Raw genomic sequence first — 20,828 nt, forward strand, 5'->3', positions numbered from 1 at the left:
TTTTTCGCGCATACAATTATCTATATTTCTCTGTCAGTTATACGGTTTTTCTATGACCAGTTTTAGTTTTACCACATCTGTATGCCTTTAAAATCCCTTTAAGTGATTCATTTTATTGACTGAACCTTGTAAAGTTGATAAACTTTTCAGTATGACTGGTCGTATGGGTAATTCAAATATAATTATACAGCGTTAATTTAAAAGTTAAAAACGACAACAATTTATTAGAATTAATAACGTCATTAAGGTTCACATTGGCTACAAATCAGTTCCTAACTTAATGGGATTTACGGTAAGTAATAATAAGTACTGTTTAATTAAAACTAAATCCTGACAGTACACTAAAACTTTTCTTTTCTCCATTTAACCAACTTTTTATCTCTTACCGTTTTCGAGATATTTTTCATTATACTTCTTTGAAAATGAAGGCACATAAACCAGAGTTAACCAATTAATAATGAACTGAAATCTACTTGACCATTTCTATGATTAGTTTAAAAATAGAGATGAAAATACAGGGTTTTCAACCAATTTTTAGGCTGTTGATTGATAAGCTGCCACTGTTCAAATAATTTAATCAGCTTACAGTTGGTAGAACTTTAAAAAAAAGTATATAACTTCAAAAAGATACTAGACACTAAATAGTGCAGATGATATTTGTGTAACGTGTTGTAAATATCGCAAAAACTGTTGATATAACGTAACGTAACATAGGCGTATGACCATTGGTTTATTGGTATTTAATTTTATTCATTTATCAAACTTTTAACAATCACTGATATAATTTACGACATAATCATATCTCGGCCGCTGTACGCAATGAAAAACAAAAAATCAATAAATCTATAAAAAAATCGTAATTATCGCACAATTTCGTTTCAGGATCTAGTCCGAATTGCGCAAACGGCCACCGATTAGATCTCCAAACAACAAATCGGTGAAGAACCCATTAAGTTTAGCCAACTGCACCGCCTCGGAGTACCAATTACCGTAATTTCCACTTCGGATGCAATTGGGGGGATGCACACGCACCCGAACATTATTAGAAAGGGGGGCCCCCGATCATCAAGGTTTGGGTTCCATCGCTATATAAAAGGCCGCCGAAGATCCGGATGGTCAAGTCAGTCACCTTTTGGGACTTAGACATGAAGGTACAATTTCAAATTTTACAATTTTTTTATTTATACCAGTTTAAGGGTTGTTTTCTTAATTTTGTGTGATTTTTCAGGTTTTTGTTTGTTTGTTGGTTGTGGCTGCTGCCGTCAGTCTTAGTGAAGGTAAGTTTAATTTTTTCTATTACTTCCTAATGGATTATACTAATTTTAAAAAAACTTTAACTCTAGTTTAACAGCATTCCTCAGAAACCAGTAGTCTTGAACAAAGAAGCTTTGATTGAAGTTTAGTGACCTTTAAAAAAAAAGTGTTTTAGTTGTGTGAGGACAGTTATCTAAACTTGTTTTCTGTAAACTGCTGTCATATTTTTTTAAAGTAAAAAAAATTGATTTTGGTGCTATTTAAGAATGTATACCTGGGATATTTAGATTTTGCTTTAACGAAAAAAAGTAACTTCACATCTTGAACACTCTGTATATTTGTCACAAAGCACTTCCTGACAATTTTGTTTCTACTTATTTTTAAGCAAGAAAATCCATCCTGATTTGGTTTGAATTTCTTATAAAATACACTGTCTAACAAACGTTTCTGTTGAACTTTACTAAGTACAATTAGCTGTAAATTTAAAATTGATTACTTTTCTATCTATCGTCAGATTTAACTTCTCTTGCTTTGCTTATTGGTTTTTATTTAATTTTTGTACTTAGTTTTATTTTATCAAAACCTTTTAAAAGTATTAAAACTAAAGATAAGAATGTTTGACAGTAAAAAAAGCATCTCAAAAACTGTCAGGCTATAAGAACTGATTCTGACTTAATAAGGCACTTTTTGGGTAGAAAATAGAAAATTACTTTTTTCAGAATGTGAAGGTTCTACTTCTCCAATTTAATTTTAAAATATCTTGTACTACAACTGCATTTAAAAAAATCACTGTAAAGTAAGTACTATTTATTACAAGTTCCGTTTAATTAAAATTTAATATGTGCAAAATATTTATCTGATTCTAATGTGTTGCATATTTTACTATTATAACTCTAAAGACTTTTGTGTAAAATAACGGTGATAATTAAGCCATAATACTTCTCATAGATAATAATTATGCAGAAATGTACTATGTTTTACTGTATAACTCTAATTTCTGCACAAAATTGAGTTTTAGTCTGAAAATTTCACAATGTCAATCAGCTACAACAACCATCAAAAATACATTAAATTTTGATAACATAAACCTTGTAATTTACAGCTGGATACCTAAGCGGAGGAGGTGGAGGAGGCTATGGAGGCGGCGGTGGAGGCTGGAAATCCGGCGGAGGTGGAGGCGGCTTCGGAGGCGGTAAGTCTACATTAATTTTAGTTATTTACAATTTTTTACACAAAAACCCACCTAAACTCGTCATTTATGTTTTACCTACAGGCGGCTGGAATATCGGAGGAGGAGGTTTAGGAGGTAAAGAGTTTTTGGTCTTTGGTTATCATTGGTTCCTGGGTTACATCGACCCTCAATTTGGTTGTCCTATTGCTTTAAGTCGTAGAATCATATAAATCCTCTAGCTGCGTCCTTTGATTAATTCAAATTAATCCCTGAGTCATTAATTAATAAGGTTCATTCAGTGGCAGACTCCTCAAACTAACTCAACATAACGTGTGAAATCATTCCATCCAGTAAATGAGTCCTATAATCTAAACATCATTAACTCTAACCTAACCTAACTAACCAAACCTAAAACCAATTGAATTTATTCCAGGTGGTGGAGGAGGCTGGAAATCCGGCGGAGGCGGTTTTGGAGGAGGTAAACACCCGTTAACATCACACCAAACGTGATTCAATGTAACTCCGTTATGAATTCTAAATTTTTTAGGTGGTGGAGGCTGGAAATCCGGCGGAGGAGGAGGAGGTGGGTACGGAGGCGGCGGCGGCGGCGGAGGTGGCGCCGTGAAAATTATCAAAATCATCGTGCCTAGCGGAGGCGGCGGTGGATACGGAGGCGGTGGCGGAGGCGGTTACGGAGGCGGCGGTGGTGGATGGAAATCCGGAGGAGGAGGCGGTGGTACGACTATTAACCTTTCTTGTATATAGAAAAGCTTAATTTAAACTGTAAATATGCTTTAAATGAGCATCTCTGTATATAATATTATTTTAGGTTGGTATCACTGTTTTGGAGTGTTAGTAATTGTTTTGTTGTTTAGGTTGGCAAAGTGGCGGAGGCGGTGGCGGATGGTGGTAAACCTTTCCTCCATGGCTTTTAAACCATCTTTGGAAGATCAAGGATATCAAAATTTGACGTTTTGGACCCACCCTAGAACACCAGGAGATTTGTCTTGTACATATTTTTGTAAATTTTGTATGATTTTGTAATATATCAAGTATTTTCTACTTAACAATTTTGTATTGTTTATTAAATTGCACCTAACGATATGTCCAATACACTAACGTTCAAGATTTGCAAGGAAAACTTAAATTTCAAAAAAATATGAAAAAAAAAACGATAGAACATTAAAAAATTAAAATTAGCATAATAAGCGACACAAATTAATTATTTGGAGTACTATAAAGCAATAACCGAGTTTAAGATAAGAAGAATTTAAGACTCTGAAACACATTTCAGCTGGTATAAACAATCCAAATAAAAACTACAAATACAAATTTAGGAATGTGACATTGAATTAGCTAAATAAAACTATTAGTCTATAAACTTTTTGGTATTAATTGTCAAAACAGAAAATTCAGAAAACCTTTTATTTGGTATTTAATAACTTACGAGTCCGGATTTCAAGAAATTTTGCTTTTTGTAAACAATAAAAGGACATCTAATGTGAACGATTTATGCAAAAACGCGTCATATGACAGGTTTTGTTGATGCTTTTTTGGCTTTTTTCTTCGTTTTGTGCTTATTTACTACTATTTTTGTATAGTTTAACTAGTTTCTTACAAAACGAGCTTTTCAAGTTTTTAAAAATAAACTAAACTAATAACTGCTTTGACAAAAAATTGCTATATTGAAGGCTTCTGAACGACAAAAACATAATGCAAAATGTATAAGTATCAATTTACAAATTTAAACTGACCAAAAAATTTCTTCTTCAAAAAAGAGGTCTAAAAAAATTTAAAAACATTCAAAAACACTATAAAACCTGTAAAATGCCTTGCAAAGCTTATAAAGCAGCCTAGAAGCTTTTAAAAGCTTTTAGAACAGTCTAAAAGCTTCCAAATGCTTTTTAATTTATCTAGAAACTCTCAAAAGCTTTCGTATGCTTCTAAAGCAGTTTAACAGCTTCCAAAAGTTTCTAAAACCGTCTACAAGGTTTCAAATGTCTTCAAAACAGTCCAGAACCTGCAAGGCTTTTAAACTGTCCAAACACCTTCCAAAAGTAGTCTAAAAAGGTTTTAATACACTACAGAAACTCCCAAATATGTCTAAAGCCTTCCAAATAATCTTTAACTAGTCTAGTAGCTCTAAAAAAATTTCAAGGCAGTCTAAAAGCTTCCGTATGCTTCTAAAGCAGTCGGAAGTCTTTCAAAACAGTCTAGAAGTATCCAAAATCATTTAGAACAGTATAAAAGATTCCAAATGCTTTTCAACTAGCCTAGAAGCTCTCAGAAGATATTAAAGCAGTTTAGAAGCTTCCAAAAAATGTTGTGTACCGTGTAAGAGATTCCAAATGCCTCTAAAGCATTCCAGAACCTTAAATATGCTGTTTAAACAGTCCAAAAACCTTCCAAATGCTCTCAAGTAGTTCAAAACACTTTTGAAAGTTTTCAAAACAGTCTAAATTCTTCCGTGCTTCAAAAGCATTTTGAAAAATAAATTTGCATCTCTGAACGAGTTTTGTGCTCTTTTAAAACGTTTTTATGTTTTTTTAAAGAAAATGATTTGGTTTTTAAGCGCTTTTTATCACGATTTTTGTGCTTTTTAAGGACTCTAGTTATAAGTTTTGCCGACATTTTTCCAGTAATTAAAAATGATTTAAAAAATGGCGCCAAAACACTGAACTATATTATTTGGAGCCATGTTTTCTTCTTATTTTAGTTAGTGTTTTTTGTATTTGGTTAGTGTGGGGTTTGGCACCTTTTTGAGTATTTAAAAATAAGAAGGTAAAATGCCGCCAAAACATATTAGTTATACGGTTTTGGCACCATTTTTTCAGTAATTAAAAAATATAAATGGCGCTACAACACTGGTTTATATTTTTAATACCATCCATTCTTCTCTTCTTCTTTCTTCTCCATTTGTTCAGTAAGTAATTAAAAAAAGGAGAAAAGATGGCGCCAAAACACTAAATTATATTTTAGACGCCGTTATTTCTGCTTAGGTTAGGTTAGTGTTTTTTGTTTGGTTACGTTCTGGGTTTTAGCCCAATTTTTTTCTTCTTAGTTTAGGTTTAGCTAGGTTTTCAGTTAAGTTTATACAGTTATAGTTTAAACCTTCAAAACAAATAATTTGTACTGTAAATACACTAGACAGATTGCCTTATAAATACTTTTTGAATCTTATTTACCACTTTTCTGTCGGTAACATTGAAGCTTTCACTCATTGTACCATTTTTCCCAGTCCCATTTTTTCTTCAGAATTTACAAATTATTCTATTACTACTAATCATTAATATGTCTCTTTTTCTATGCTGGGGGTGTTTATGCATGCCCTTGTGCTGTAAGAAGTTCCTACAAGCCAGCCACAACAATTCGAGACTCTTAAAACGTTTTTTGAAGAATACTGATTCTTTTAGTTTGTTCTAGTTGCATTTTCCAATAAAATTAACCAAAAAACACTACAACTTTTATATTAAATATGCTCCAGGTGATATATTCAACTTCTAGACACTTTCATATTAAAATTTTAGTTTGTTGAAAATTGTTTGCAACCAAAGTTGTGCTTTGAAAATGTGGTAGTTAGTGTAAGTTAAACCAATCTAAAGAGCACTGGAGTTTCATGGAAAATCCAATCAAATCAGATTTCCACAAATTTTAGTGTTTTTTTGTGATTGTCGCAGGAAAAAGCTCTTTTAATTAGCACTTCCGGTTATATCGGTGGTCAGATTTTTAACTTGAACCACATATTTTTTTTGGATATATCAATCAACAGCTTTTGTCGTGAGACACTCTGTATGTGCATCAGATAGTAAAGCTGGGGCGGTAAACACTTTTCTAGTAAGATTTTTATTTGTTGACTAAAAGTTCTACAATAGACTTTCTTATATCAGCAGAAGCACCACCTGCACTTTACCCGTAAAAACGATTTAAAGACGACATTAGAAATGTAGTTAAACAATGAGTTTGTGAAATGTTTGGCTTGGCTTTTAATAGCACTTTTTTGTGACAGTAATAAAGTCATGGAAACCAAATCAGCGATGATGATTGAAGCAGAGTGCAAGTCATTTAGATTAGCACACTTATCATTATTTGCACCGTCGTCTTTAAGCTGAGTTTAAATCAAGTTTAAAGTCGACAGTGCAAATGGCAGTAAAACACTGCGTCTGTCATACATTACGAAAGAAAAACCAGTTTGTTTCCTATTACATTTAAACCATTTAATAGAAAACGTGGGTATACGCAACAACCGTATTATAATTACAGCTAAACTTTAAAGCGTGTTCTATCATGTGATGGACTAAAAATGGTGATTTATAATGACCTTTTCCGAGATTCATCGTGTGGTTAAGTTACGTTCGTTACTAGATACCAACGAGTGCATTTGGCCGTCTCGATGTTCGTTGAACCACGAAATTTTCGTAACTTTTGATTTTATTTATTTCGAATGACCATCATTAGAAGAACGGCTTACTTTTTCTTCATCGAAGGCTACAATTATTACCTATCCGCTTTCATGATGAACGCGTACAATGTAGGTTAAGTAATCTGTTCAAATACAACAGGGAATCCCTTTATTATTTAGAAAAAGAGAAGAAGTTAATGTAATATATCTTTGCGTAATACTTCTGTTAGATTCAGCAAATTTAAACTATCACCATAAAGAAGAAAGGAATGATGGACAAGAATAGTGACATGCATACAGGGTGGCACTAAAATGTGCAAAAAAATGCTACCACAATGTATAAGGTTGTTTGGTAATTACTACACCATTTCCAAATGTAGTTCAGAAAAGGCCAAGTGAGATTCAGAAAAGGTCAAGCGTAATTCAGAATAAGAAACTGCAATTCAGAAAGCATCAAATGAAATTCAGAACATTCAAAGGCAATTCCATAAAATACATTATCTGTGGATAAAATTACAAAAGCTGAAACTCCAAGGCACTTTAATAAATTAATCTACTTTATAATACAATGAATGTTGTGAAAAAAATAACACAATTTCGGTTTCAACAACAACATCAGCAATATTTAAAATAGCCTCATGAAAAGTTGTAAAATGTTGAGCTGCTCTACCACAATCACCTCCTACAACAGATTCAATGGTCGCATTGATTGTTCGTTCCAGGTAAAGAAGACTTTGCTCACCTACTCCCGGAGAAATAACATCGGGAATTCTTAAGCTTGTTTTTACAAACGATTTTATTTTTGACCAAATTGTCTCGACCGGGTTTAGCATTGGAGCATCTGTTCCGTGAAACACACCCTCTAAAGTAGAGTGACAGGGTGCATTATCACATACTACCACAAGATCCTGCAGATGGTTTCCCATATCTTCCCATCTTTAAAACAGAGATTGCATCCAGGTAGAATTGATACTTTCTGAATTACAGTTGCCTATTCTGAATTACTCTTGACATTTTTTAAATTACAATTAACTATTCTAAATTACACTTGACTCTTTCTGAATTGCTGTTAGAAATGGTGTATTATGAGATTCATTTGGTATATTTAGAGTTAACGGAATTAGGTCAAATATGCGCTGTTTTGTTCAATAACTTGTTGCCATTTTGAACATAATTTTATTATGTCTCTCGATACAGATCGTGTGCGGTTTCTCCCTTCACGAAAAATAATTTCAAAACAGCGCAAACTTTAGCATTAGCAAACTCCATCTTTGAGTGACTGTCTCATGTGAACGAAACGTTAAAATTAAATGAATGAGGAGTGATTTTATAGCGAATTTAATCATATTTCAAACATGATACAGAATTGGTAAATGCAACTTTCTTTGCGCACCCCACCACACTTGAAACTCCCTCTACCGAGCGGCAAGTCATTATCAAAAAACCTTATTCTTGAGCCTTAAATATGTAATGATCTAACTTACTTTAGTCCAAAAGTGGATAGTGTAGTAGATACAGAGTCTAATTGTTAAAAAAATATTTCCAAAAAAACTAACACTAAAGTGCACTTTTGACAACCAGCATCTTCTCCATCAGCCACTTTTGAACTAAGATACAATTACGAATTAAGAGTGCAACATTGTGGTAGCATTTTTCCCGCACATTTTAGGGACACCCTGTATAGAAAAAAATCATATCAAACTACTATCTACATCGACTTTCATTTTTCTTAGAGGTGCCATATTAGATTTTGACATTTTTGAATAGAGAGTGAGAGCTTTAGAGCTTAGAGTAAACCTTTACAGCTTTTTTTCTGATTTCATTGGTATTGGAGGATTAGTGGATTTGCAATGGTATAGTTTGGTCAAAACCAAACCATATCACTGTTTTGCGGAAAAAACAAAAATTATGATTTTATTATTTATAAAGATTTTAATTGACACTTTGATACTGCAACTTTTTTCAGTCTCACCATCATTAACTCTGTGCTTGTTTTAAACACGATTCTATTTAGAGAGAGAAGAATATTTTAGATTTTACAAATATTATTTAAAAAGCTCATTTTTTGGTAGATTGATAACCTTCTACGGATAATTTAAAATGTATGTAGAGCAATTTTGTAAAATAAACTACTCGTCAAAAAGAATGGGACAGCAAAATTTTAGGTCTTTTTTGAGCGGCTGTTTCTTCAAATTGATTGACTCGATTTTAATAAATTTTTCTGAGGATTAAAAGGTATTTTCCTTCTCTTTCTGATGACATAAATAATCTTTTTCTAATTTTGGCATATAAAGTGACACTTTTCAAAACTGATTAGAGTGACGAAACGTTTTACTTTTCGTAACTAGTTACGAAAAGTATCACTTTATGTAACTGGTTATGAAAAGTTCATTTCATCACTCCCTGTTTTTATGCATTTCCGTAGAAACATATGAGCGACATCCATCATAACATGTCGTTGTCACAGTTTATACAAGGTGCTATGAAAGTGAATATTTGTGTTAAATCACTTTAAAAGATGGTTTTAACAGCTTTTTGGTCAAAATTAGAAAAAATTATGTATGCAACACGTTTCGAAAATGTCTTATTTTGTAACTCATTCAAATTGTAGGACCTCGCTGCGCTCGCCCTACAAACATTCATTCGTTACACAAAATCGAACTTTTCGTAACTGGTTACATAAATAGCTATTTAGAAAGTTGTCACGGATTCGAATATACAGGGTGTGACTAAGGTGTAGTAAAAAAATGAAAAAATCGGTCTAACGCCTTTTCTTTATCTTTATTCGATAATTTACCGAACACGAACATTTGTGGGTATTAATATCCACAAATAAAGGGAGGCAGAAATGTAACAAAAATACTTTTAATAAATGAACGTATTTATTAAAATGAATATAATTTTTTGACTATCTGATCAACGCTCCAGCCTCTAACTGACAGTCAATAATAACAATTACCAAACGGTTGCAGAACACGTTACTAAATCAAAGTCTGTCGTGCCGTGGAACTTTAGGTAAACAAGGTTGGCCCCAGGTGGTCAGGGAAAGGCATAGTGACCGCCAAAGGTACTCCCCCCCCCCAAGTGACTGGGCCATAGTCCAGCTCAACCTGCCTGGTCGCTGAAACGGACCTTCTTCTTCCGGGAGTAGATGCGTAGGGGTGCTGCTGAAGTTGAAGGTCTGCCTGAACCATCTTGAAACTGTTCTTGGACTGGACATCGCTCCATGAAGGCTGGCTTAAGCCGCTCCGTTGAGACTGTCACGGCTTCGCCGATCTTGAAAATCACGTCGGAAATACGTTCAAGAACTTCGTAGGGGCCTTCATATGGTGGTTGGAAAGGTTTCTTCACGGCATCAACTCTAAGAAAAACATGAGAACAAGTGAACAAAAGCGGCTTTCTTATGATGATGAGCGGCAGGAATTGAACGAATTAATTGCATCTGTTGTCTAAACTTTTCAAGAAAAGGTTGAGGATCAGGGAGCATATCGACATCTGTGAAGAACTCTCTAGGAAGTCGTAACGTAGTCCCATACACCATCTCCGCAGCTGTGCGTTTTAGATTCGAAACTGGTTCTGAGCCCTAAAAGAACGGTGGGCAAAACGTCAACCGATTCATTGTTACCTTCCCAGACTTGTTTTAAATTTTCAGAGACCTCTAGAACCATTTTGAATATGCCAATGACCTCTAAGTGCTACTGACAAATTTCTAAAAAGTGCCAAAAGGCATCTACAAGTATCATAAACTCTTCAAAAATTGTTTTAAATTGTCAAACACTTCTAGATTCATTAAGAAAGTGCCAGTGCTACTGACAACCCTCTAAAATGTGCCACAGGCTTCTAAAGTGTTGTAAATCTTGTATAAGAACTGTTTAAAATTGCCAGAGGCCTCTAGAGTCCTGTTGAAATGTACCAGAGGCATATACAAGTATTCTAAAGACCATTTTCACCGACATATTTAAAGGCACCCTAGGCTAACTATTCATTTGACTGTGACATTTTGCACATGAACTTTGATTGGTTGGTTATATACTATACAATTTATTGTATTCCCTGCCTTAAGTTAACTAACCTAAAACTATAATCATTTTGACAATCAATCAATATTACGCAACAGTCAGAAGTCGCTGAACAGACTATATTAAATTCAGACTAGTAAAATGACATTTGTAAATTGAGTAGATTATTGAAATTCGTATTTTTAAGTAAACTTTTGACAAATTAAATTGACATTTTTTTCAATCGATAGATTACTGAAACTAGACTTTTAAAATGAAAAAGTGCCGAGGGGAAATCTTCTGGTATATTCTCAAGAAAGTTAAATTACAATAAGTAAAAAAGACGTTGAAAGTACTATTGTCGTTGTAAATAAAATTAATTAATCTTTAACACTTGTTTATATGTTTAAAAATTAGATTACAATTAAAAAAGTGTGTGATTGTTCCTTAAAATTTGATTTTCTGTGTCTATCTTCAGAAATAGCCTCTTGGCATATTCTTCAACTACTACCTACGATACTTTGATTTAGCTCATCAACAATGAAAAGAGAATTTGTTTCCGGAAAATTTGCAAACCTGAAACATATCAAAAGTGGTAACGGTAAAGCCATTTATTTTCAGTTCTCTCATCAAATAAATGAAGAAAAAAAATCCCCGGATGTAACAGAAATTGTTGAAAGGAGTCTGCCATACTTACACAAAAATGTGTGGCACCCTGTACATTTTATATATTAATATAAGAAAAACACTCAAAATTCACAAATGTTAACCAAAAAGTCACTAATTTTCTAGAAAATTGTACTTTAAAATTTAAAATCCCAATTGAAGTTCATCAGTACCTACAATTTATTTAATCCGCGTTATGTAAGCGTAAGTAAATATTTATATCATTAAACCACAATCAAAAAATTTAAGATCCGGATTGAAATTAAAATTACTATTAATAACTCGCTCTCTAAAGCAGGTATTTAAAAAATTTAATTAAACTTTGACTTTTCATGTCTGCTGACGTCTTAACTTTTTAAGTGCCTTCATATTAGTATCAAAAACAAAACTTTTCCGCATCAAATCTCAGATCTATATTTTTAAGCTAAACGTTACAAAATGTTTCAGTTATGTTGGTATAGTACGTTCCAGGTTACAAGCAGTTAGCACTATAGCACAGGACCGGTTTCAGGATTGTTTAGAAACAATAAAATCTTTAAAAAAATTACTTTGTTTAATGTAAATTATCGGTCTCAAAAAATTTGAGTTTTAAATTTGCTATGTAAAGCTAAGTACTTTCAATCTTATTTTACCTTAAGTCAATTGTTTAAATCGTATTGAGATTGAACTACACACCTTAATAATGAAAACAATTTTGAAGTCTGGTAAATCACATCATAATTGACTCAATTTACCAATTTTTTTTACATTTACATTTGCCCTTGATTTTTAGTTTAACAGTTTTAAATTTGTTAATAATTGGCTTTTTTATTTGTTACTAATAAAGTAGTAAATTAGTTTTAAAAAGCAACAATTAACAACCGAGCTTCAAATGTTTTTTTAAATGACACTAGATGACAGAAGCTTTAACTGGTTTCAAAACCGACTTAAAAACGACTTGAAAATTAGCATGAAACCATAACAAATTTAAATTTTGGGCTATTTTTTTAAAACTCCTTTAATTTGCCTAGAAACGTAGTAAAAATATATTCAAACTACAGAGTGTTACAGAAAAATCGGTCAATCCGTTAGTTCCGTTAGACAGCACATAGAAACAGTAAAACATGTTATTACTTGTAATCTGATGCTATGTTAAGTTAATTTTTGTTAAGTTGTAATTTGACCAAACAAATTAATAGTTTTGTATTGTGGAACATACTTTACTTATAGTCACCTAACTGTTGTTTTCTTTCAATCACTTCAAACAAAAATGTTAAGGATTCTGATAACGCTGAGAGTATCTTATATAAAGATCCCCAGGAGTTCAAGTTCAGACACTTCAATTTTTAAAAAGCTTATATTGGCAGCCACCCAGTATGATTAAAAAAATTATTTTCGCTCTCGCCATTGGTTTGGCATCTTGTTGTAAGTATTTCGTAGAAAGTGCAAAACTGGACAACCCTATCTAGGTTTTTTCTAGATATTCTTCCGCAATATGCTGCTATACAAGACGTGTATGAACCAGTGCGTAAGTACGGCAACTGTGTAGCATAAACTGGTGATAATTGTGCGTGATTTCAGCTCAAGACTGTCCAAGATTTGACGGAGATGCGCCAACCTACTATCCAGCTGTAAACTGTTCCAAATTCTGGCAATGTTCCGATGGAACGCCTTATTTGTTCGACTGTCCAACCAGTTTGGAGTTTGATCCTAACAATTATGTATGTAGAGATCCGGAACTTGCTGGTTGTACTGGTGAAGGATGGTCGACTACCAGAGCTCCGGAAACGTCAACTCCTGAAAGCACTACTACTGCAAGTACAACAACGACCACAACAGAAGCGCCTACAACTACTGAAAAACCTACTACTACTGAGGCACCAACCACTACTGAAAAACCTACTACTACCGAGGAACCCACAACTACCACAGAAAAGCCCACAACTACTGAAGAACCTACTACTACCGAGGAACCCACAACTACTGAAGAACCTACTACTACCGAGGAACCCACAACTACTGAAGAACCTACAACTACTGTAAGGGGCGATAATGATGATGATGACGACGACGATGATGATGACGATGACGACGATGATGATGATGATGACGACGATGATGATGACGATGACGACGATGACGACGATGATGACGACGATGATGATGACGATGACGACGATGACGACGATGATGACGATAGCGACGACGACGACGACGACGACGATGATGATTAGAACATTTATTTTTAAGTGACATAAATGTAGTATTTATTAATAATAATTTATTATCCTAATATACAGGGTGATTCGAAAGTTGGTGCTTTCTTTCACCTGCGAATAGGGCTTCAAAAAATAAGTTTTTTTTTTCTTTGACGTTTTTTCGAAATATGAACAATAACGAAGATACAGGTGTCAAAGTTATCTCTGATATTTAATGACAGTAAGTTGGAATTGCACCAATGTTTGATTATGGAGAGGTCACCATCAATAGTGGCAGTCAATGAATCGGCGCTCTTGCCGCTCCAAAGAATGGTCGCGTCATCAGCGAAAACAGTGAATTGTCCGTTAATAGGGAGCGAAACAATATCATTGATGTATATCAAGAACAGGAAAGGTCCAAGAACAGAGCCCTGAGGGACACCCGAAGTTAACATTAACTCTCCAGAACCATGGCCCCCGATGAAGACCTCCTGGCTCCGGCCGGACATGAAAGACCGAAACCACAACAAGGAAGCGGCTCGGAAGCCATAATCTTCAAGCCTCCAAAGCAAGATCTGGTGGTCTACGCAGTCGAACGCCTTCGACAAGTCGCAAAATACCGCGGCCGAAATATCGCCGGAGTTCATGCGACCATACAGATCCTGAAGAAAAGAACAAAACATCAACACATCATCATTCGTGCCCATCGCTGGCCGGAAGCCAAACTGAGATGGGCTGAGAAGCTCATGACGCTCCAGAAACGACATCATCCGTCTCTGGACCAGCTTTTCCAGCACCTTAGACAGTGCCGGAAGCAGGACAATCGGTCGATAATTAGCCGGGCAGGAGCAGTCACCGGACCTGTAAAGAGGAATAACCTGACCCCTCTTAAGACATGATGGAAAAACTGTTTTAGAAAAGGATGCGCTGTTTGAATCGGCGAGAACAGATAAAACATTGTCAGGCAGCGCAGAAACAACCTTCAAAGAAATCCCATCAAATCCGGCTCAATTTGACAGTTTTTTTGACAGCCGGAAAAACTTGTTTCCAACATTTAGTACATCTAACCCAGAAATGATGTTTTATAATTTTTTTTTATTAAGAGAAAAGCTTTTTTCAAGCATTTAGTACACTTGAACCGAAAATATGTTTTTATCATTTAAAAAATGAAACAATTGATTATTAATCATTTGCAAGGTCAGTAAGTTGGATTAATACAATTGATTTCTAGTGAAAGTGTTATTTATTACTTATGTTATATAATAACTAAATTAAGGCTCGTGGTGTTCATGATCATTATGATCTTCGTGTTGTTCATGATCTTCATGGTCTTCATGGTCTTCATGATCTTCATCACCACCCTCATCATCACGATGATTCTCATCTCCACCATCATTTTCATGATCCTCGTCACCACCATCATCATGATGATCCTCATCACCACCATCATTACCAGGATCCTCATCACCACCATCATCATGATGATCCTCATCATCGTCCCCACCGTCTCCACCATCGTCATTGTCTGGACTAGTTGTAGGCACGGTTGTTGTAAGCCTTTCAGTAGTTGTAGATGCTGTAGTAGTGGTAAGAGTAGTTTCTTCAGTTGTTGTGGTAGGTGTTGTCACCTCTTCAGTTGTTGTAGTGGGTGTTGTCGCTTGTTCAGTTGTAGTGGTCGTAGGTGTTGTTGTTTCTTCAGTTGTTGTTGTAGTAGGTGTGGTATTTTCTTCAGTTGTGGTCGTCGTAGCTGTGGTTGTTTCTGCGGTTGTCGTTGTTTCTGTGATTGTCGTTGCCTCAGTGCTTGATGTCGTAAGTGTTGGTGTTGTAATTTCTTCAGTAGTCGTTGTTTCTCCAGTTGTTGTAGTAAGTGATTCGGTTGAAGTTGTGTCTGGTGCTGTAGTAGGTGTTGTCGTTTGTTCAGTTGTAGTGGTCGTAGGTGTTGTTGTTTCTTCAGTTGTTGTTTCTTCAGTTGTTGTTGTAGTAGGTGTGGTATTTTCTTCAGTTGTGGTCGTCGTAGATGTGGTTGTCGTTGTTTCTGTGATTGTCGTTGCCTCAGTGTTTGTTGTCGTAAGTATTGGTGTTGTAATTTCTTCAGTAGTCGCTGTTTCTCCAGTTGTTGTAGTAAGTGATTCTGTTGAAGTTGTGTCTGGTGCCTCGGTAGTCGACCATCCTCGACCAGTACAATCAGCAAGGGTTGGATCTACGCACACGTGATTGACAGGGTCAAATTCTAAAGTAGCAGGACAAGTGAACAAGTAAGGGGTTCCAGCGGAACATTCCCAAAATTGGCTACAGTTTACAGCTGCATAATAAGTTACATCTGCGCCATCTTCTTTTGGACAATCTTGAGCTAAAATTCGTTGAAATAGAAAGCAAAATCTAGAATACACTTGAAGAACACTTACGCACTGGTTCAGTCGTGTCTAGTAGAGCATCTTGCAGTATTACATCTACAAAATTATAAATATAAATACTCGCTTGGATAGACTCATGTTGAATACTTACATGAATGTGACAAACAAATAACCAAACCAAAAATTATACCTTTTTGCATCATAATAAATAAACCTACAAAACGTAATTTTTTAGATATCTAAGTGACCCCACTAGGACTTCATTGACACATACCGCTGTATATATAGGATAGTTTTAAAAGAATATTGCTATCAATGTTATCGAGTCTCGAGTGAGGGTAAAAGTGAAAAATATAACAGGTTTCATGAAACGTCACCATTATTCAGGATAATTTTCGAAAAAAACGCTATCGTATCATAGCCATCTGACAAAAGACACTTAGTTCATATTGATATGATAAAAGCTGATGAAAAGTATTATCATTGTGACGAAATAGCTGACTTGAACTAAAACAACTTGGCATCTTTAATGTGTAATGTTACTAATGCTTTATCTTTTACTGGTGCTCTTTCTTTTATGGAATTTGTTCTTTACCTTCACATACGAAGTTCACACTATTTTTATATTACTTCCTGAATGTTTTACAACCCTGGATTGCTATCACAAAGTTAGTCATCTTGATGGCTAGCACTAAAATCTCTACTTTCTTGAGTTTGTTTTTTTCAGAAACCTCTCGACAATTTATAAGTGAACACACGTGACTTTATATAAATTCAATTCGCGGTGAAATCTGCGTCGTTGCCACTATGTATGTTCACATCACTTCCTACTTACAATCACGCTTAATATTTGATTAATAGTGCGGGTTAGATATTGTTAAAAGGCGGCTTTTGATGGTCGCGGCAACCTCGAATAGGATCAGTACCTTGTTTTGTTTGTTCAGCAAAGATAATCTTTTTTGAGCAACTTGGTTAGCACTAATTTTACTGCTGACATGGTACTTTTTTCTAGTTCTCTACAATCGCAGAGGTTGGAGTCCACAGGGTAACCCCACTTATTTAGGACAGTTTTCACCGCTTACTGGTGCTAGTTCTTCATTTCTTCTTCTTCTTCAATTGCCTTATCCCTTTTGGACGTTGGCTATTAATATGGCGATTCGAACTCTTTCGTCCACTTTGTCCTGAAGGATAAGCGGCTGAAGGCAATATTTGTCATGTCTCCTCATCAGATGACCAAAGTATTCCAGTTTAATTTTATTTACCATAATTGTGACTTCTTGCTGTTTGCCGATTCTTCCGAGTACTTCTTCGTTTGTGACGTGATCCATACAGAATATTCGGAGAACACGCCGATATATCCACACTTCAAATGCTTCTACTCCGTATAGCAAGACTGTAAATATGTAGCATTTGATCTTGCCCTCTCAATCCTAGATTTGATTTCTATGGTCATGTCCCATTTACTATGAACAATTGTTCCTAAATATGTGTATTTTTCAACGTATTGGTATTCGTTGTTTGCTAATGCACATCCACTTTGTTTTTGAGATTCTTCTGTAATAAACTCTGAAGATCTTGACGGACTCCTTTTTTAATTTGAATGTCTTCCGATAATTCCCCAGCTACCTTTATCTTTGGAGATTGATCCCAAGTATAATAGACTTGTTTTAATTCTAATATCTTTAGAGTCTAGACCTGTAGTTTTAAGAAGTTCCACAAGTTTTCCGTGCTTTACGTTGGTGAAGCCTTTTCAAAATTCGATAAAACAGATCTTCATTTTTTGGTTTCATCCAATGTTGGTTTGAGGTCTACCTCCAAAGGTCCACTCTGGTTTTAGATTAGTAATCTTCTATCGATCTGAGGAAGCTTTGTCTTGATTTTAGTCCCTGGTGGGCCAGTTGGAGACTTCTTATTGTGAGTGGGTGGAATTCAGATACTGCTGCTTTGGATCGTTCTTTGAGTGCAGCTTTTTCTAGGGATGGCACAATCATCCGGTTATAATTCTGCTTGTCTCGTTGAAGGCGACATTATACTAAACCGGGCATGCAAACTTGCTGGTGAAGTGGCAAAGGGCGACTGCTGAGATTTTGAGAACCTTTGAGCTTGTCCGTGGCCCTAACAAGCTCTAATTGGCTTGGCCTTTAAGGCCCTGTCCAGCGTTACGCCCAGGTATTTAGGGTTAGGGTAGTGCTCCAATAGTACTCTCTTCCATTCGATCTGTTGCTCGTTCTTAAAATGGAAGGCACATATCGGCGTTTTTGTACGAATCCAGTTCTACTAGGGGTTACGAAATGATCACATTTTACTTACAGATTATTATTAAAAATGTATTGCATCGTTATCCTTGACAGGAGGATGGAATGGTTGACAAGGAAAAAGAAAACAAAATCTAGTCGCGTGTATGTTTGAGCTCTTACTAAATTTTCTTCATTTATTTATAAATTAATGTTAGTAAACTGTAAATGAAATCCTTGAATTGCTATTTGTTATGAATTAATCATCATCATCATCATCATCGTCATGATGATGATGATGATGTTTTTTGTCATCATCGTCATCGTCATCGTCATCGTCATCGTCATCGTCATCGTCATCGTCATCGTCATCGTCATCGTCATCGTCGTCGTCGTCGTCATCGTCATCGTCGTCGTCGTCGTCGTCATCGTCATCGTCATGATGATGATGATGATGTTTTTTGTCGTCGTCGTCGTCATCATCATCGTCATCGTCATCATTATCGTCATCGTCATCGTCATCGTCATCGTCATCGTCATCATCATCATCATCATCATCATCATCATCATCATCATCATCATCATCGTTATTACCTTGAGTAGTCGTAGTCACGGTTGTTGTCGGTTGTTTTGTAGTTGTAGCTTTAGTAGTAGTAGTCGTAGTAGAAGGTTCTGTAGTAGTTGCTTCTGTTGTAGTAGAACGTGTTATTTGTTCAGTTGTTGTAGTAGGTGTCGTTGTTGCTTCAGTTGTAGTTGTAGTAGGTGTTGTTGTTGCTACAGTCGTTGTTGTAGTAGGTGTAGTTGTTTCTTCGGTTGTAGTTGTAGTAGGTGTTGTAGTTGTTTCAGTCGTTGTCGGTTCAGTTGTTGTAGTAGGTGTTGTTGTTGCTACAGGCGTTGTTGTAGTAGGTGTAGTTGTTTCTTCGGTTGTAGTTCTTTCAGTCGTTGTCGGTTCAGTTGTTGTTGTTGTTTCAGTTGTTATCGTAGTTTGTTCTGTTGTTGTTGTAGTGGTTGTTTCAGTCGTTGGAATAGACGTTGTAGACGGTGAAGTAGTAGTAGTAATGGTAGAGATATCTGGTGCGTTGGTAGTAGACCATCCTTGACCAGTACATCCAGCAACTGTTGGGTCTATGCACACGTCATTGACAGGGTCAAACTCTAAAGTAGCAGGACAACTGAACAGATAAGGCGTTCCATCCGAACATTCCCAGAATTTAGTGCAGTCTACAGCCGCAAAATAGACTGAATCGTCTCCATCAACTTTTGGACAATTTTGAGCTGAAATTAGTTCGAATTAACCTCAAACTCTATGTAACAGCGATGTTGCAACACTTACGCACTGGTTCATACGTATCTAGTAATGCATAATGTGGTACCACATCTGAAACACTAAAATGTTTTTACAGTGGAACACAGATTTAAGATAAAACTTACAAGAATGTGTTAAACCAATAATACAACTAATAAATACAATTATTTTCATCGTAATGGAAAGTTTCTAAATTAAGTAGTTAAAAAATGTAATTGGCCACATCACGAAGCTTGAATAAACTTATATATAGAGTGGTCCCGAAAAAAAAAAATGCTATCGCTGTTATCTGAATCAATAACGACGTTTCAAGTGATGAGCAATAACAATTATTCGACTAATAACAAATGTAATACGTTAAGTTTAAATATGTAATGTATGATTCTTTAAAGCCGGTACTTTCACCTCCGGATAAATTTATTCTTAGGATAATTTCTATAGTAATTGACCAATAGTAGCGTCTGATGTCTAAAACTACACGTTATGAGGTGGTTATACACGGCCGTTATAAGGCCGAGGATCTCTTATGGTTCCTTGGTCTGGTGGCCGGCGGTGTAGAAGGAAACTGGCGGGTTTGCAAAGACTAGCCTGTCTGGCAATAACCGGCGCAATGAGGACGACACCGAGTCTCACATTAAACGTCCTTCTAGGCCTTCCTGAGTTACCTCTGTGGATACGTAGGGAGGCCGCTGCGGCGCTGCAGAGGATGGAATGCGGCTCTACAAGGCGTGACAACCACCTGCGTCAAGGACATACAAGTATAGCGGCCGCCATGAATTGGGATATTCAAATCCTGGGGGCAACGGTGGTCGCACATAAGACTTAGGTTCGAAAGGAAGTTTAAGGTAGAAATCCCAACCAGGAAAAGTTGAGATGGAAGGTCAGTGACTTCTCGAGAAGAGGTGCAAAGCTGGTACACCGACGGCTCAAAGTCTCCCAATACGGGATGGTCCGGGACGGGAGTGTACCGACAAGACACCAACAAGGGGGCATATTTTTCGCTGGGGGAGCGGACGACCATCTTTCAGGCGGGATTGTTTGCAGTTACAGAAGGAGAGGGAGTGATCGAGATCTACCCCGACAGTCAGGCTGTCCTAAAGGCACTTTGTAGTGCCAGGATGGGCAACAGACTGATTCAGGAATGCTGGGATGCCCTGACCAAAGTGGCAGAGCAGAAGCAGGTAAACCTAGTGTGGATTCCCGCACATATGGGGTTTGCGGGAAACGAGCGGGCCGATGCACTGGCCCGGATCGGGTCTTCTGAGACTC

The 20,828-nt window shown here is 36.0% G+C and overlaps 3 protein-coding genes across 6 annotated transcripts; 2 read left to right on the plus strand and 1 right to left on the minus strand.

The window, feature by feature from the left end:
- The first annotated feature begins 1,033 nt into the window (after positions 1-1,033).
- On the plus strand, positions 1,034-3,495 carry LOC145725128 (uncharacterized). 4 transcript variants are annotated; one of them, XM_081973752.1, is made up of 7 exons: positions 1,121-1,151; positions 1,229-1,277; positions 2,357-2,446; positions 2,528-2,560; positions 2,859-2,903; positions 2,973-3,161; positions 3,301-3,495. In XM_081973752.1, exons 1-7 carry the CDS (start codon positions 1,146-1,148, stop codon positions 3,336-3,338), a joined length of 450 nt encoding a protein of 149 aa, XP_081829878.1. In that variant the 5' UTR covers positions 1,121-1,145; the 3' UTR covers positions 3,339-3,495. The 4 variants fall into 4 exon arrangements, with proteins under 4 accessions (XP_081829882.1, XP_081829880.1, XP_081829881.1 ...); XM_081973754.1 differs by lacking the exon at positions 2,528-2,560 and having other exon boundaries at positions 1,035-1,151; XM_081973755.1 differs by lacking the exon at positions 2,859-2,903 and having other exon boundaries at positions 1,041-1,151.
- A 9,284-nt stretch (positions 3,496-12,779) lies between these two features.
- On the plus strand, positions 12,780-13,779 carry LOC145723972 (uncharacterized). Its single transcript, XM_081972018.1, has 3 exons — positions 12,780-12,892; positions 12,948-12,995; positions 13,049-13,779. Exons 1-3 carry the CDS (start codon positions 12,844-12,846, stop codon positions 13,699-13,701), a joined length of 750 nt encoding a protein of 249 aa, XP_081828144.1. The 5' UTR covers positions 12,780-12,843; the 3' UTR covers positions 13,702-13,779.
- Positions 13,780-14,889: 1,110 nt separating this feature from the next.
- On the minus strand, positions 14,890-19,797 carry LOC145724623 (uncharacterized). The gene is made up of 7 exons (XM_081972980.1): positions 19,685-19,797; positions 19,587-19,631; positions 18,515-19,528; positions 16,294-16,362; positions 16,171-16,233; positions 16,071-16,115; positions 14,890-16,015 (listed from the first exon to the last, which is right to left on the minus strand). Exons 1-7 carry the CDS (start codon positions 19,731-19,733, stop codon positions 14,937-14,939), a joined length of 2,364 nt encoding a protein of 787 aa, XP_081829106.1. The 5' UTR covers positions 19,734-19,797; the 3' UTR covers positions 14,890-14,936.
- Positions 19,798-20,828: the final 1,031 nt, after the last annotated feature.

This window comes from Ips typographus, linkage group LG2 (assembly GCF_016097725.1).
Source record: "Ips typographus isolate SLU linkage group LG2, UJ_Ityp_2.0, whole genome shotgun sequence".
NCBI classification, from domain to species: Eukaryota; Metazoa; Arthropoda; class Insecta; order Coleoptera; family Curculionidae; genus Ips; species Ips typographus.